This window comes from Trichechus manatus, unplaced genomic scaffold (assembly GCF_000243295.1).
Source record: "Trichechus manatus latirostris isolate Lorelei unplaced genomic scaffold, TriManLat1.0 scaffold00048, whole genome shotgun sequence".
Classification (NCBI taxonomy): domain Eukaryota; kingdom Metazoa; phylum Chordata; class Mammalia; order Sirenia; family Trichechidae; genus Trichechus; species Trichechus manatus.
The window spans coordinates 5542052-5561058 of record NW_004443984.1 but is presented as its reverse complement, the minus strand read 5'-3'; the positions used below and the strand labels follow the sequence as shown (position 1 = coordinate 5561058).

General features: G+C 43.0%; 1 protein-coding gene across 2 annotated transcripts in view; it reads right to left on the bottom strand.

Moving 5' to 3' along the window:
• The window catches only part of IFNLR1 (interferon lambda receptor 1), a 33079-nt gene extending 17200 nt beyond the window's left edge, over positions 1-15879 (bottom strand). For both annotated transcript variants that reach the window (XM_004377114.2, XM_004377115.2), the window contains exons 1-2: positions 15822-15879; positions 10190-10313 (exon numbers count right to left, since the gene is read on the bottom strand). In XM_004377114.2, the coding sequence (XP_004377171.1) occupies positions 10190-10313; positions 15822-15879 (182 nt within the window). The remainder of the gene's footprint in view (positions 1-10189; positions 10314-15821) is intronic.
• Positions 15880-19007: the final 3128 nt, after the last annotated feature.

Below are 19007 nucleotides of genomic sequence, written 5' to 3'. Positions count from 1 at the left end.
AAAAAAAAAAAAAAAAAAAACAGGATCCAGTAAACAAGCATACAATTCATAAATAAATACAATTAACTCCCTAATGTCCTGGAGACAAAAGACAATAGTAAATCACCCAAAGAGCAGGGAAAGATGGCCCCAGCAAGTTACCAAAATAAAGAACCAGAAAACCTCCCTGAGGAAGAAAAGGTAATGGAGCTACCTAATAAGGAGTACAAAGACTTACGTAGAGGGTCCTCAAAGAAATCAAGGAAAACACAGACAAAATTAAGGAAAACACAGACAAAACAAAGGAAAGCACAGACAAAATGCTAGGAGAATTCAGGAAAACAATACAAGAACAAAATGACAAAATAAATAGACAATTGGAAAGCATACAAAAACAGAAACTAGAAATCCAGAAGCTTAACAATAAGATTTCAGAAATATACAACTCAAAGGGAAGCCATAGGCGTAGAATCGAACCAATGGAAGATAGGGCCAATGGAATAGAAGACAAATCCCTTGACACTAACATGTTTGAAGAATAATACCCCCCCCCAAAAAAAAAGAAAGGATGAAGAGAAATAAAGACAGCCTAAGAGTTGTGTGGGACACTATCAGGAGGAATAACTTACATATGATCAGAATCCCAGAAGGGGAGGAGACAACAAAAGTACAGAGAGAATTGTTGAAGATTTGCTGACAGAAAACTTCCCTGATACAATGAAATATGAGAAGATAACCATCCAAGAAGCACAATGAACTCCATACAGGATAGATCACCAAAGAAAAACACTGAGACATATTATAATCAAACTTTCCAAAACCAAAGTTAAAGACAGAATCCTGAAATCAGCTCAAGAAAAATGACAGATCACCTACAAAAGGGCATCAATAAGAATAAGCTTTGATTTCTCAGCAGAAACCATCCAGGCAAGAAGGCAATGGGATGACATATATAAAACCTTGAAAGAAAAAGAACTACCAACCAGGAATCATATATCTAGCAAAATTATCCCTCAGATATGAAGGTGAAATTTGGACATTTCCAGATGAAAAGAAATTAAGGAAATTTGTAAAAGCCAGACGAACTTTACAAGAAATGTTACAGGGAGTCTTTAGGACAGAAAACCAACCACACCAGACAACAACTTGAGATCAAAACACATGGCAGCATTAGCCAGGCGTCGGCCCAGATAAACAACTCTCAGAAGTAAAATAAAGCTAAAAGGTAAAAAACAGGAAACCAGAGATGTCAATCTGCAACTGATGACAACTTCAAAACATAAAGAAGAAATAAATGGTTTTAAGTTTAGAACTTTCATACGAAGAGGAAGTCAAGACAATATCAAGAAATAAATGACTTCTTTAAACTCAAGAAGACAAAGGGAAATTTCAGGGTAACCACCAAGAATGTTAACAAATCTACACATCAAAATAACAAAGAAGAAAATCATAAAGACTTAGTACATACAAAACTTACAACAACAAAGGAAATGAGAAGAAAATCCACAATCAAAAATAACTCAGTACAGAAAATTAAGTGGAACAAAGAAACCGTCAACACCACAAAAAAAAAAGCATAACAAAATGACAGCAACAAGCTCATACCTATTGATAATCACACTGATGTAAACATAATGCACCAGCAAAGAGACGGTGAGTGGCAGAATGGATTAAAAAACATGACCCATTGGTATGCTGTCTGCAAGAGACAAAGATATAAATAAACTAAAACTTAAAGGATGGAAAAAGATGTATCAAGCAAACAATAACCACAAAAGAGCAGGGGTGGTAATGTTAATCTCTGATAAAATAGACTTTAAGGCAAAATCCATCATAAAGGACAAGGAAGGACATTATATAATGATTAAAGGGTCAGTCCACCAAGAGGACATAACCATAATGAATTTATACACACTCAATGACAGAAGTCCAAAATACTTTAAAAAAAAAAAAACTCTAACAACATTGAAAAGAGAAATAGACACTTCCACATAACACTAGGAGACTTTAACACACCATTTTTGGTGAAGGACAGAACAACTAGAAAGAAACTCAGCAAAGACACAGAAGATCTAAACACCACAATCAACCAACTTGACCTCAGAGACATACGCAGAACACTTCACCCAACAGCAGCAAAGTACATATTCTTCTACAATGCTCATGGATCATTCTCCAGAATAGACCACATTTTAGGACACAAAGCAAGCCTCAACAAATCCAAAAACATCAAAATAATACAAAGCATTTTCTCTGATCACAACACTATAAAAGTAGAAATCAGTAACAGGAAGAACAAGAAAAAAAAGCAAATACATGGAAACTGAGTAACAGCCTGCTTAAAAACTACTGGGTAATAGAATACATCAAAGATGAAATAAAAATATGCCTAGAATCAAATGAGAATGAAAACACAACATACCGAAACCTTTCGGACACAGCAAAAGCAATGCTCAGAGGTCAACTGATAGCAGTAAACACACACAAAAAAGAAGAAAGGGCAAAAATCAAAACATCAACCCTACAACTTGAACAATTAGACAGAGAGCAGCAAAAGAAGTCCATGATTGCCAGAAGAAACGACAAAACAAAAGTTAGAGCAGAAATGAATGAAACGGAGAACAAAAAAACAACAGAAAGAATCAACAATACTAAAAACCGGTTCTTTGAAGGGATAGATAAAACTGACAAACCACTGGCCAAATCGACAAAAGAAAAACAGGTGAAGATGCAAACAACCCAAATAAGAAACAAGCTGGGTGACACTACAACAGTACCAAATGAAATAAGAAGGATGATAACAGAATACTAAGAAAAACTGTAACAAATTTGAAAGCCTAGAGGAAATGGACAAATTTCTAGAAACACACTACCTACCTAAACTAACCCAAACTGAGATAGAAAAATTGAATAGACCCATAACAAAAGAAGAAATGGAAGAGGTCATAAAAAAAATTTCTAACAACAAAAAAAGCCCCAGCCCAGATGGCGTCACTGGAGAATTCTACGAAACATTCAGAAAAGAATTGACACCAATTCTACTCAGACTATTCCAGAACGTAGAAAAGGAAGGAATACTCTCGAATTCATTCTATGAAGCTAGCATAACCCTGATTCCAAAGCCAGGCAAAGACATCACTAAAAAAGAAAATGACAGACCAATATCCCTCATAAATACAGACATATAAATTCTCAACAAAATCCTAGCCAATAGAATCAACGGCATATCAAAAAAATAATACATCACAACCAAGTGAGATTCATATCAGGCATGCAAGGATGGTTCAACATTAGAAAAACCAACCAACATAATCCACTACATAAATAAAACAAAGGAAAAGAACCACGTGATCATCTTAATCGATGCAGAAAAGGCATATGATAAAGCCCAACACCGATTCCTGATGAAAACTCTCAGCAAAATAGGATATTTGATAAAGCCCAACACTCATTCCTGATAAAACCTCTCAGCAAAATAGGAATAGAAGGGAAATGCCTCAACATAATAAAGGGCATTTATACAAAACCAACGGCCAACATTATCCTCAACAGAGAGAGACCAAAAGCATTACCTTTGAGAACAGAAATGAGACAAGGTTGCCCTTTATCATCACTCCTATTCAACATTGTATTGGAAGTCCTAGCTAGAGCAATAACGCAGAAAAGGAAATAAATGACATTTGAATTGGTAAGGAAGAAGTGAAACTACCCCTATTTGCAGATCCTATGCATAGAAAGTCCCAGAGAGTCCATAAGAAAGCTACTGGAACTAATAGAAAGATTCAGCAAAGTGGCAGGATACAAAATCAGTGTATGAAAATCAGTTGGATTCCTCTACGTAAACAGAAAAATCTTTGAAAAGGAAATCAGGAAAACAATATCATTTACAATAGCCCCTCAAAAGATAAAATACTTAGGAATAAATCTAACCAGGGACATAAAAGACTTATGCAAAGAAAACTACAAAACACTACTGCCAGAAACCAAGAGACCTACATAAACTGAAAAACATACCACGCTCATGGATAAGAAGTCTTAACATTGTGAAAATGTCAATACTACCCAAAGCAATATACAGATATAACACGATCCCAATCACAATAGAGGGTCCTGGGCAGAGCAGGAGAAAAACGTAGAACAAAAATCAAATCCACAAAAAAGACCATAGTAACTGGTCTGATAGAGACTGGAGGAACCCCCAAGACTACAGCCCTAAGACACCTTTCTAACATGGAACTGAAGCCACTCCCGGAGACCACCTCTCAGCCAAACAATAGAAACAAAATAAACAATAACACCTGCGAGGAATAATCTCCTTTAGAACAGCTAATTATAAGAGACCAAAAGGGCAAAACCTGCCCAAAAGTAAAGACGAGAAGGCAGGAAGGAGTAGGAAAAGTAGACAAAAGGTAATGGGGAACCCAGGGTGGAAATGGGGAGAGTGCTGACACATTGAGGGGGCTGCGATCAATGCCTCAGAACACACTGTGTACAAACTGTTGAATGGGAAACTATCTTCCTCTGCAAACCTTCACCTAAACCACAATGAAACATTTTTTTTTTTTTTTGCCCAGGCTGACCCAGAACAAGAAAATTGTACACCACCTATTTTAGGAATGTGAAAGTGACTTAATGAGCTGAAGCAACTGCATCTTAGATTCCTTGATCTTTTGCAATAGCCTAATGCTTTGAAGACCATAAAATGATTTTTTTTTTTAAAAAGAAGTTTCATCTAGATAAACAAAGAAAAATACACTTAGAGACATCATAGTTAAACCACTAAAAACAAAGAGATCTTCAAAGTAGCCACAGAAAAGAAGGCAATTACTATCAAAGAAGCAACAATAAGACTGACAGCTGACTTCTCAATAGAAAATCTTTAAAGCTAGAAGGCAGCAACTTAGTCTCTTCAAAATGCTAAAAGGAAAAGTTGCCATTCTAGAATGTTTTTACCCATTTTAACCCAAACGTAAGGAAAAATGAAGAAAACAAAAAATAGAGGATCTGTCAGCAGCTGACCCACACCATCAGAAATACCAAAGTGAGTTCTTCAGGCAAAGGTAAATGATCCCAGCTGGAAGTAGGGAAATGTAGGAAGGAATGAACAGCAGTGGAAAATATGTAGATAAATCTAAATACTGACTGTGTGAAACAATAATCATTGCCTTGTGGGTTTAAAATATTTGCAGAACTAAAATACGCAAGACAACAATAGCAGAAAAGATGGGAGGAAGGTTAATCAATTTAAAGTGTTTTAAAGTCCTTGCATTGTCCAGGAAGTGGGAAAGTACTTTAATAAGTCCAGTGTGCATGTTATAATCTCTACGGTAAACACTAAAAGAGTAGTAAAGGATTACATAACATGCTATCAGAGGAAAAAATAAAATAATGAAAAATAACACCAAAAAAGACTAGAAATGAAAGAAAAGGGAACGGAGAACAGTGGAGCAAATAGAAAACAGTAAGATGATATATTTAAATCCAAATACATCAGGAATTAAGTTTTTAAAAATGGCTAAATACACCAATTAAAAGACAAAGATTTACCACTGTGTATATCTGCTGCCATTGAGTTGATTCCAACTCTTAGCAACTCTATAGGGCACAGCAGAATGCACCATAGGGTTTCCAAGGAACCGCTGGTGGATTCGAACTGCTGACCTTTTGGTTAACAGTTGAGCTCTTAACCACTGTACCACCAGGGCTCCACACCTTAAATCAAGGCTATTGAAAAGTTTAAAGTGAAAGGGTAGGAAAAGATTTATTATGCAAACGCTCACCAAAAGAAAGCTGGTGTAGTTATACTAATATCTGACTAAACTTTTAAGCAAGAAGCATTACTCGGGACAAAGAGGGACATTTCATAATGATGAAAGTATATCAAGAAGCTACAGTAATCATAAACATGTACACATCTGATGACAGAGCTTCAAATTACATGAAGCAAACATTGACAGGATTGGGGGAAAAACAGGGAAACTCACAATCATAGTCGGAGATTGTAACACACCTTTCCCAGTGACAGATGAACAAGCACACACACACACAAATCAGTAAGAACACAGATCTGAAAAATACTATTAACCTACTTGACCAAATTGACATTTATAGAACGTTACATCCAAGAACTGCAGCGTATATATTCTTTACAGAAGTCTATTAGACAATATTTAATCTCGATGTGATAAATTAATGAAGCAATATATCATGTTTATAGATTGAAAAACTCAATATTGTGAAGATGTCAATTATTCCTACATTAATCTATTTTTGAACAAAGGGCCCTGAATTTGCATTTTACATTGGGCCCCGCAAATTATGTAGCTAGTTCTGTTGGTATTTATATGATGGAATACTATACAGGAGGGAAAATGACTGAACTACTACACCAATGGACATAGATGAATCTCAGAATCATAATGCTTAATTAAAAAAAAAAGTACATTTTAGAAAAATACACACTGTGCTATTCCATGTCTATAAAATTTAAAATAAAATAGTATATTGTTTGGAGACACATACATGATAAACCTATGAAGAAAAGCAAACGAATGAAACGAAGTTCAGGATAGCGCTTAATTCTAAAGAGTAGGGAGTTAGGCAACAGGATAGAGAATAACAAACAGGCGGATGCGAGTTATCAGTGACATTCTAGTTCTTGTATTGAGTGGTGCAAACAGTTAACATGACTGGCTGCTAACCAAAAGGTTGGTGGTTTGAGTCTACCCAGAAGCACCTCAGAAGAAAGGCCTGGTGATCTACTTCTGAAAAATCAGCCATTGAAAACTCTATGGAGTGCAGTTCTACTCTGACACACATGGGGTTGCCGTGAGTCAGAACTGACTCAACAGCAACTGTTTTTGTTTTTTTTTTTAATTGGGTGGTGGGTTCACAGATGTTTAAAAAGCATAAAAGAGAAGGAAAAAAATTATAAAGGTGCAGAGAATGGGCTTTTAACTCCTTAATAAATTTCTCCCAGTTCTACTATTTATTAGTGTGTGACTTTAAGCAAAATATTTACACTGTTGGTGCATCAGTTTCCTCATCTGTAAAGTGGGGGTATTACACCCTTCCTCATAGGCTGTTCTGAGGATTAAATACATTTCCTGTATTGACCCAGTGCCTGACACAGGGCAAATACACAGTAAATGTTAGGTGCTTTCTGCCTCCTCATCTGAGGACCGTCATGGGTCGTTTAACATCCCCACTGCATTCTGTGAAATAGAACATTACGTGATATGGACAGACGTTGTGCGAACATGCCTACATCTCGAGCAATAGCATTCACTGATTTTCCACCTTCGTGCTGTTTAATAACTTTTTGTTTCGCTACCAAATCAACACTTCTTTTCCTCTTGCTGCCGCTATCACTAGCACTGGTTTTGCTGCGTCTGGGAGCCATGATGCACTTCGCGGTAATATTTTCAAAAGAAAATTAAGCAGAGAGATAATGCTACAATACTCAAGAGATTCATGATACACGAGACTGAATGCTACTGCCTATGAGACGAAGCGTACACTGTTACACGGTAAACTTTTTATTTGTAAGTAGAGAAAGTTCACATTAAAATAAAGATAGAAAGTACAGTACAATACATATATAAGCCAGTAACACAGGTGTTTATTATGACTATTATAGGTTATGTATATACTATACCATATATGCCTGGCAGCACAACTGCTTTGTATACAAGAGACATGAGATACACGTGTTGCATGTGGGAAGCTGTTGCATTCACTACGTCCAGTTACGTCCTGTTCTCTCAGGATTTCTGAACTCTATTATAACCTTATGGGACCGTGGAAGTATACAAGGTTGAATGTTGCCTTAACAGACATTATGTGGCACATGACTTTATTTCTTTTGAAATCTCTCTTGCAGTCTGTCCTTTCCCAACGTAGTCCCCATGACTCACATCTGGATCCTAAAGATGGAGGGATTATGGGGGAATTGGAAAAACACCTGTTCAGACAGAGCTAGGTTCCTCTTCTGGCTCCACCACCGGAACTCTTGGGCAAGTCATCACCCCTCTCAGCTCTACACGAGGGATAATACAGTGCCTGCCCAGTGATACTGGGAGGAGGAAGCAAAATATTGCATAAGGTCCTTAGCACTCCACCTGGCACAGGGCGGGTTCTGAATGCACAGTATTCCCCTCCTCTTCCTGCTTCCTCCTCCGCACAATTCCAGATTAATTTGCCTGAGTATCTGCTTTTATCATTACTCTCCCACCAAAGAACTTAAAATGATTCTCATCTATGTGCAAGGATAGTGTATCTGCTTCTGCTTTCAGGCTCCTTTCAATTAGTAGCGGCACCTGGGCTACAAGTTGAGAAGGAGCACAAGGTTGTGTCCAGGCTTAGTGGGGAAAAGGGCCGTGATCATCTAGTGATGCCTGCCACAGGCTCTGTAGGGGACTGTACAACCCCTTTGTCTCTGGGTGGCACAAACAGTTTGTGCTCAACAACTAACCTAAAGATTGGCGGGTCGAACCTGCCCAGCAGCTCTGCGGAAGAAAGACCTGGTGATCTGCTTCTGTAAAGACTATGGCCAAGAAAACCTTATGAAGCAGTTCTATCTGTAACACACGGGGTTGGCATGAGTTGGAATCAACTCACTGGCAATGGGTTTGGTCTTTTTGGTTTTAACCTGCTGGAACAACTCTAAGCACCTCATCCAGGCACTCAAGAATTCCATCACCTGGATGGAAATATTGAGTTGATTAAGAGCAGGGTTGCACAGCTGATTATAATTGCTGTCAATAAATTATACATCTGTAAAAAGCTGAATTGGCAAAAGTTGTGATATATATATATATATTTACAACAACTACAAAAAAAAAAAAAGATTAGCTGCTGAGGCTGCTTATGTACAACCAAAATCTCATGGGATTTGGTTTCTTGGTTTGGAGGTTTAGGGTCATGGTTTCGTGGAATATACAGTTAGGTGACCTAATAACATGTTCAGTGCCTCTTTTCTACCTCCTAGTTCGATGCATAGTGCCTGGGGTCTTAAAAGCTTGCAAGTGGCCATCCAAGGCAGAACAACTGGTCTCTGTTTGCCTGGAACAAACAGAGGAAGAAAGAGAGTCAGGAATAGGAAGACCTATTACCAGACCTTTACCTGAGCCTAGAATGTGTGGCTAATTGCCTCCATGAACAACTGCCTCCTTTGCCATGAGACCAGAAGACCTGGATGGTGCCCAGCTACCATATACTGCACATTTTGATCAAAGTTTCCATATAAGAATCCTGATCAAAAGCGGGAAAATGCAGAACAGAATTTCAGACTCTCATGGACTCCAGACTTCCTGGAGCCATGAAGGTTGGATGAACCTCTGAACTATTGCCCTGAGATCATCTTTAAACCTTAAACCAAAAATATTCCCTGAAGTCTTCTTAAAACCAAACGATAGTTTAGCTTAACTAGTAAAAAATGTTTGCCTTGAACATTATGCTCTTTTAAGAATGATCTATATGGGATCAAATTGACAACAGCAACTCAAAGATTAAACAGGAACCTTAGGGGGCAGTGAATTTATGTTAATGAGGGAGGAACAACTCAGAAAAGGAGGGTGAGAATGGTTATACAACCCAAAGGACATAATAAATGTTGCTAAATGGTACTTGTAGAAACTGTTGAATTGGTGTATGTTTTGCTGTGTATATTCTCAATAACAACAAATAAAATTATATATATATATATGTATATATATATGCACATACACACACACAAAGAATTCCATCACCTGACCCTCCACCCCACCCAAGCCCCTGCTCCAGCTTTGCTCAAAGATGCCCCCCATCCCTGGCAGGGCTATCACCTGTGCACTGCTCTTTTAATATCATTCCCACCTCCAGACCTTTACCTGAGCCTAGCACGCCCCTCGCCATGTACCTGCCACATGCCATCTCCCATGGGACACAGAACCAGTGAATGCTGACCACACTGAATGCTACTATCCCAGAGAAGCCATGCTGCCCACCCCCCAAGTCCATAGTCTGCTCTCCCACCTGCCCGAGGCTCCCCTCTGCCCTTGAAAAAAACACAAACCCGTTGCCATCGAGTCGATTCCAACTCATAGTGACCCTATAGGGCAGAGTAGAACTGCCCCATAGTGTTTCCAAGTAGCAGCTGGTGGATTCGAACTGCTGGCCTTTTGGTAAGCAACCAAATGCTTAACCATTGTGCCACCAGGGCTCCATCTACCTTTGATAGGCCACGAAATAAGTCACGTTCTGGGGGTTGCCAGGCCCAGGGAGCCACATCAGGTACGCGCTGAAGTTCCGAGAAAGCAGCGTCACGTTCTGGGGAGGGGCCAGGCGGGGTCTCCCTGTGGGGCAGAGAGAGGTCATGAAGCCTGGAATCCCCGGTAGGTCTTGACGGGTCACTCAGAGCTGAACAGCAGCATGATGCGCAGTCAGGTGCTCACCAAATAAGGAGCCAGAAGTATCCGGGGTGGATGAAGTGGAGAAGCACATGGTGTGGACAGGAAGCCCGGGAGTGAGGGTTCCGGTCACAGCCCTACCACTGCCTGCCTGCACTGGCCTCAACAGTCCCTTCCCCTCCCTAGTCCTCAGCATCCCATCTGTACCAGGAGGGGCCTGCAGGGACCTAGGGCTCCAGTGGAACACCATAGAACAGGAACCATCTAACGGACAAGCATCCCTCTTGCCTGCAGTAGAGGACAGCCCTGAGGGTCTCAAGGAGCAGGGGCTCTGTCTTGTTCTCAGTCATGTCCCCAGAGCCTGCAGTGGTGCCTGGCATATAATAGGTGGTCAGTAAATATTCCTTGGGGGAAATGAATGAATACTGCAATAACTTGGATTATTCTAAAGGCCTCCTAACTGGTCTCCCTGCTTCCAATCTTGTCCCCCTTGGTCCAGTCTCCACACAGCAGCAAGGGATGAAATGAAAGTGCTTAAAACTCTCCAATGGCCTCCAACTCACTCAAGGTAAAAGCCAAAATCCTTACCATCACCTACAAGGCGCTACCCAGTCCCACCCATTATTCACCCCCTTGCTCCCTCCTTTCCTGTCACTCTGGCCTTTTTCCTTTCCCAGAACAGCCAGCCACACTCCCACCTCAGGACCTTTGCACATGCAGTTCCTTCTGCCTAAACTGCTTTCCCTGGATATCCATTGAGCTCACTCCTTTGCTTCTCTCATGTCTCTGCTCAGATGTCACTATCTCAATGATACCTTCCCTGACCTTTACCTAGCTCCTACTTCCCTCCCTGGTACCCCTCCTCATTGCCAACCCTCATCTTCTGAAATGTGTGTCTGTAAACCAAAGCTAAGAAGTTTCCTGAATACAACCAAACACTTCGAGGGACAGACTAGGAGGGGCGGAGGTCTGGGGACCATGGTTTCAGGCGACATCTAGGTCAACTGGCATAACAAAGTTTATTAAGAAAATGTTCTGTATCCTACTTTCGTGAGTGGCGTCTGGGGTCTTAAAACCTAGTGAGCGGCCATCTAAGATGCATCAATTGGTCCCAACTCACCTGGAGTAAAGGAGAATGAAGAACACCAAAGTCACAAGGAAAGCATTAGCCCAAGAGACAAAAGGGTCACATAAACCAGAAGCTCCATCAACCTTAGATCAGAAGAACTGGATGGTGCCTGGCTACCACCAATGACTGCCCTGACAGGGAACACAACAGAGAGTCCCTGATGGAGCAGAAGAAAGATGGGGTGCAGAACTCACATTCTAGTAAAAAGACCAGACTTAATGGTCTGATTGAGACTAGAGGAACCCAAGAAAACATGGCCCCCAGACTTTCGGTCAACCCAGAACTGAAACAATTCCCGAGGCCAACTGTTCAGACAAAGATTGGACTGGACTATGGGACATAAAATGATACTCGTGAAGAGCGTGCTTCTTAGCTCAAGTAGAGACATGAGACTAAATGGACAGCTTTTGTCCGGAGGTCAGATGAGAAGGCAGAGAGGGTTAAGAGCTGGTTGAATGGACATGGGAAATCTGAGGTGGAAAGGAGGAGTGTGCTGTCACAGCATAGGCAAAGCAATTAGGGTCACAGAACAATGTACGTATAAATTTTTGTATGAGAGACAAACTTGAATTGTTAGCTTTCACTTGAACTACAACAATAAAAATAAATAAATAAATAACTGAAATGTGTGTCTGATTATACCACCCCCCAGTCTCCTGCCCTTCCTTTGTCCTCAGAATAAAGTCCATGCTCCTGGCCCGGCCATCTGACTGACCTCTCCCAGACAGCTTCACCACACTTCACCAGACCACAGCCTATCTTCCTCCTCATTGTTCCCAAACCACTGCATTCTTTTGGATGTCTTTGAATCCAGCTGTCTTTGACTGCCTGGTGTTCACCATCTAATCTTTTAAAGACCTGATTCAAAAAGTCACATTCTCCAGGGAATTCTCCAGAGAGGTGGTGGTGATGATGATGATGATGATAAAGAATAATAGCAGCTACCATGTACTGTGTCCTGTGAATCAGGCATTGTGCTAAGTACTTTACCTGTGTTTTCTCATTCAATCCTCCCTATACCTCTAGGAAGTAGATACTCATTAATCACGTTATAGAGGAGGTAATTGGGGCCTTCTCAGCTAGTAAGTTGTAGAAGCAAATCCAGGCCTAGTCAACTCCCATGTGTGAGCTCTTGACCGTTACTTCCTCTTCTAGGTCCTCATGGGGCCTGTTCAGCTTCATTCCTCCAATAAACATCTACTGACCGCTGTGCCAGGCCCTGTGCTGGGTGCTGGGGTTTCCAAGAGGAATACAGCTCGATCCCTGCCCTTCAGGAGCTCATGGTCCCACAGAGAATTCAGCACTCTGATGTGTCATGTGGGCCATGACGGAAATCCACACAGGTTGCAGAACGGCATCAGAGAGGGAGAGGCCAGTTTTACTGAGGGGCTCTTGGCTCAGTTCCCCAGCTTGGGCTGCCCACCCTTGACTTTTTGGACCCAAATGGAGGCCCCCATTCCCACCTTGTCCTGTGTCGCATAGCTTAACTGGATCACCTGGATGCTGATGGTGTCTGTCATGGATTGAATTGTGTCCCCCCAAAATATGTGTCAACTTGGTTAGCCCAGGATTCCCAGTATTGTGTGGTTGTCCTCCATTTTGTGATTGTAATTTTCCTATGTGTTGTAAACCCTAATCTCTACCTGTGGTTAATGAGGCAAGATTAGATTATGTTAAAAAGAATTAGGGTGGGACTGTAACACTCTTGCTAAGGTCACATCCCTGATCCAATGTAAAGGGAGTTTCCCTGAGGTGTGGCCTGCACCATCTTCTGTCTTACAAGAGATAAAACGAAAAGGAAATGAGCAGAGTGGGGGACCGCATACCACCAAGAAAGCAGCGCTGGGAGCAGAATGCGTCCTTGGATTCAGGGTTCCTGCTCGGAGAAGCTCCTAGACCAGAGAAGATTGATGACAAGGACCTTCCTCCAGAGCTGACAGAGAGAGAAAGCCTTTTCCTGGAGCTGGCGCCCTGAGTTTGGACTTCTAGCCTACTAGACTGTGAGAGAATAAACCTCTGTTTGTTAAAGCCATCCACTTGTGGTATTTCTGTTATAGCAGCACTAGATAACCAAGACACTGTCATTGCAAACCAGGTTCTGGGCTCCTTAGCAGGTGTTACGGATTGCATTATATCCCCCCCAAAATATGTATAGTAAATCCTAACCTCTATGCCTGTGATTATAATCCCATTTGGGAATGGGTCGTCTCTATTATGTTAATGAGGCAGGATCAGTGGAGCGTGTATCCTGAGTCAATCTCTTTTGAGATATAAAAGAGATTAAACAAACAGGCAGAGGAGAGATGGGGTAAATAGATGCCAAGACACATGGAGATCTCCAAGGAACCAGGAAGCGGAAGTTGAAGAGATGAGGATCTTCCTCCAGAGCCCACAGAGAGAGAAAGCCTTCCCCTAGAACCAGCGCTCGTAAATTTGGACTTCTAGCTTCCTAGACTGTGAGAAAATAAATTTGTTTGTTAAAGCTATCCACTTGAGGTATTTCTGTTATAGCAGCACTAGATAACTAGGACAGCAGGTGACCGGCAGGAGGCCCAAGTCTGCTTACAAGCCATCTGTAAGGCAGTGTATGGGCAGGACAGGCCCAAAGTCTGCGCCTAGTCACACAGAAGAAAGAGCAGCTAGAATAGCCACCCTCTACTGAGGCTTCACGGGGTGCCAGGCACTGGTTTGGCACTTTATACACAAAACCTCACTTAATCCTCAGGACAAATCATCCTCTGGGGTTGGTGTCTTCTCTGCTCCACAGACGGGGCAGGAGGCTCAGAGACCTGTTAAATAATTTGCCTGAGACTACACAGGCAGTTTGTGTGGAAGCCAGGATTTCAGTGTGGATCTGGCTGCTCTTAGACCTTAACCATGACACCACCATCTGTGTCGTATAGTCCTCAGGTCAAAGTACAGCCAGGTCTGGATAGAAAAGCTATTGAGAATGATAATGACACATGGGGTTAAAGGACACTCCCCTCCCCCCGCCCCGGGTACACTGTTCCTCATCAGGGTAGAAACACTCACAGCTGTGAAGGCGTGAGGGGTTAGGGCATCACCCCACTGACCCAGGTGGATGGCCAGTCCTGCTCCAGCTGCCCGCCCTGGAGGCCAAAGCTGGTCATGCTTGATCTAGCCTCAGTCTTCTCTGTACTGTTTCTCACCTCCCCCTTCTGTCCTAGGCAACTCCCTCAATTGCTTTAAGCCTCAGTTTCCCCATCTGAAAAGGGGGGAAATAATATCTACCTCATAGGGCTGTTGTGAAACTTAAATAGGATAGTAACGTGGTGCCTAAATCATAGACGTTGCTCAATAAATGTTGGCTTTTACTATTATTATTAGGTTATGTCCCAGGGCCCTTCTAGCTCTTAAATTGTGTCTAAGATCAGGAAAAGGAGCCCTGATGGTACAGTGGTTAAGTGCTCAGCTGCTAATCAAAACGTTGGCAGTTCCAACCTACCAGTCGCCCTGTCAAAAACGATGTGGCAGTCAGCTTCCTAAAGATTACAGCCTTGGAAACCCTATGGGGCAGTTCTACTCTGTCCTATAGGGTCACTATGAATCAGAACGACTCCATAGCAAAGAGTTAAGACCAGGAAGATATCCTGAGGCAATTTTGGGATCAATCGTGGAAAGGCTGGGGGTATTTTGTTCCCTGCAGGCCACTGGCAGAGTGGTTAAATGCTACGCTGCTAACCAAGAGGTCGGCAGTTAGAATCCACCAGCTGCTGCCTGGAAACCCTATGGGGCAGTTCTACTCTGTCCTACAGGGTCGCTGAGTCGGAATCGACTCGATGGCAACGGGGCCACTTTATTTTCCAGTGGGGGAGGGCTCAGAAAAAAAAGGCGGCTTGCTAGGGACACCGCAAGGCCAGGCGAAGCCATAGCTCCATTCCTCGCCCGCCTCCACCCCCCGCCCCTCCCCTAGCCCTGGGAGCAGCTTCGGCCACCCCCAGCCTGAGGGAGGGGATGGGGCTACAGGGAAGGGCAGGGCATTAATGCGGGGGGTAGTGGTTTAAGAAACCTTAAAAAAGCACTTTATAAATAAAGGCAGTCACTTTTTAAACTGCTGTTTTCTCTTTTCTTTTTTAAGTTCACCTGAAGCACTGAGGAACCTGGATTCGGTTCCTCCGGAAAGGAATTCTCAGACCCGGGTCTGTGTAGTCCACCGGCAACAGCAAACGCGGTGGGCGGGCGAGGCTGATTCGCACCCCGCTGCTGTGGCTGCCGGCGCCCTGCGGCCGCCCCCCACCCCCGCCCCCACGGGAGCCCCGGCTCGCCCCGCCGCCCCTCGCCTCCCTGGCCGCCTTTACCTTGACATGGAGCGGACTGCAGCAGGCAGAGGAGCAGGGGGGACCACTGCCGGGCCCCCACCATGTCCGCCCTTCTGCGGTCCGCGGCCAGGGCCCAGGTCCTCGCCGCCCGCCTCGGCTCCCACCGTCGGGAAGTGACACGGCCCGGAAGCCAATGGGCATCCCCCGGGGCCGCCCCGCCGCTGGGTGGAGAGGGGCGGGCACTCGCGCCCAGCCGGCCCCCCCGGGTGCCCGGCCCCCCGCCCTGGTTAAAAACCGTCGGTAGCTTCCCCATTGCCTCCAGTTTGTGCAGTTTTGCGTAATCCCGGGGACAAAAAAATCAGTAACTCTCTCTCTCTGTCTCACTCTCTGTGTAGGGGTACAAGGTGGGGTAGAGGAGCAGGACTTTGTACATTCTAATAACGACGGTTAAGTATTCCAGCATAGGACTTTTTGTTGTTGTCAGGGGCCATCAGTAGATTTCAACTCATAGCGACCCCATGTGACAGCAGAACTGCTCCGTAGCGTTTTCTAGACTGTAATCTTTATGGAAGCCAATTGCCAGGTCTTTCTCCTGCAGAGCCGCTGGGTGGGGCCAATCGCTAGGGGCTTAACCATTGCCACCACGGCTCCTTATGGGACTTTTTAGTAGGACTAAAAGAATTCAAAACCGGTTTAACATCACAGTCTCAGATACCACTGGCGATATCTGAGCATGTTCAGTGTGCAAGGTACTGAGTCAAGCACTCTTCACACATTATATCTACGCTAATGCCGGCATTGCTGATGCCAGATAGATCCTGGCTGAAAGCAGAGAATACCAGAAAGATGTTTATCTGTGTTTTATTGACTATGCAAAGGCATTCGACTGTGTGGATCATAACAAATTGTGGATAACATTTCGAAGAATGGCGATTCCAGCACACTTAATTGTGCTCGTGAGGAACCTGTACATAGATCAAGAGGCAGTTGTTTGAACAGAACAAGGGGATACTGCGTGGTTTAAAGTCAGGAAAGGTGTGCGTCAAGGTTGTATCCTTTCACCATACCTAGTCAATCTGTATGCTCAGCAAATAATCTGAGAAGCTGGACTATATGAAGAACGGGGCATCATAATTGGAAGAAGACTCATTAACAACCTGCGTTATGCAGATGACACAACCTTGCTTGCTGAAAGTGAAGAGGACTTGAAACACTTACTGAAGAAGATGAAAGACCACAGCCTTCAGTATGGATTACACCTCAACATAAAGAAAACATATCCTCACAACTGGGCCAATAAGCAACATCATGATAAACGGAGAAAAGTTTGAAGTTGTCAAGGATTTCATTTTCCTTGGATCCGCAATCAACACCCACAGAAGCAGCAGTCAAGAAATCAAAAGATGCATTGCACTGGACAAATCTGCTGCAAAAGATCTCTTTAAAGTGTTGAAAAGCAAAGATGCCACCTTGAAGACGAAGGTATGCCTGACCCAAGCCATGGTATTTTCTTTCTTTTTATTGTGCTTTAGGTGAAAGTTTACAGCTCAAGTTAATTTCTCATACAAAAATTTATACACATATTGTTATGTGATATTAGTTGCAATCCCTATAATATGACAGCACACTCTCCCTTCCCATCTTGGGTTTCTCGTGTCCATTCAACCAGTTTCTGTCCCTTCCTTCCTTCCCATCCTGCCTCTGGACAGGAACTGTCCATTTGGTCTCATGTATCTGGTTGAACTAAGACGCACACTCTTCACAAGTATTATTTTATGTTTTATAGTCCAGTCTAATCCTTCTCTGAAGAGTAGGCTTCGGGAATGGTTTTAGTTCTGGGTTAACAGAGAATCTGGGGGCCATGGCTTCGGGGGTTCCTCCAGTCTCAGACCATTAAGTCTGGTCTTTTTGCATGAATTTGAGTTTTGCTCCGCACTTTTTCTCCTGCTCTGTCTGGAACTCTCTGTTGTGTTCCCTGAGGGTGGTCATTGATGGTAGCCAGGCATCATCTAGTTCTTCTGGTCTCAGCCTGATGGAGTCTCTGGTTTATGTGGACCTTTTGTCTCTTGGGCTAATATTTTCCTGTGTCTTTGGTGTTCTTCATTCTCCTTTTCTCCAAGTGGATTGGGACCAATCGATGCATCTTAGATGGCTGCTCGCAAGCTTTTAAGACAAGCCATGGTGTTTTCAATTGCCTTATATGCATGCGAAAGCTGGACAATGAATAAGGCAGACCAAAGAAGAATTGATGCCTTTGAATTATGGTGTTGGCGAAGAATATTGAAAACACCGTGGACTGCCAGAAGAACGAACAAATCTGTCTTGGAAGAAGTACAGCCAGAATGCTCCTTAGAAGCAAAGGTGGCGAGACTACATCTCACATACTTTGGACGTGTTATCAGGACGGATCAGTCCCTGGAGAAAGACACCATGCTTGGTAAAGTGGAAGGTCAGTGAAAAAGAGGAAGACACTCAGTGAGGTGGATTGATACAGTGACTGCAACAATGGGCTCAAGCATAGCAACGATTGTGAGGATGGCGCAGGACCAGGCAGTGTTTCATTCTGTTGTACATATAGGGTCGCTATGAGTCAGAACCAATTTGATAGCACTTCACAACAATGCCTGCAAGAATCCTGTGCTTTCTGTTATCCTCTACACACCTACACAGGAGAGAGTCCCCTTCTTTTTCATGCCTCACGACCTTGGTAAACACTGGTCCCTCTGCCCAGAATTCCCTTCCCAGGTCAATTTTTCCCCTAGTCTTCTAACCAACTCCTATTTTTGCTTCTAGTCTCAGCTCAAAGGCCTTTTCCTCAGGGAGCCTTCCTTAATCCACCCCCCAACTTTGATTTGTTCTCAATCCCCAAGTATTTAATCACCATTTCATATAAATCATTAGTGCCTGGATACATCCTCAGTGCCTTGCTTAGGGCCTGGCACATAGTAGGTGCTCAACAGTGATTAGTAGGCTCTCAATGTCTGGGGCTCAATTCTGAATACCAGAATCAACTCAGCCCCCGACTCCTGGCTCTTAGCTGGCACACAGTAGCCACTCACTAAACGTTTACTGAGTTGAAGTTGGCATGATGTGACTCAGACTTAAAAGACCTCAGAAGCTCTTCTGAAAGTATGACTTCACAGTCACACCTCCTGTTATAGATGAAATTTTACAGTCACACCTCCTGTTATAGATGAAATTTTACAGTCACACCTCCTGTTATAGATGAAA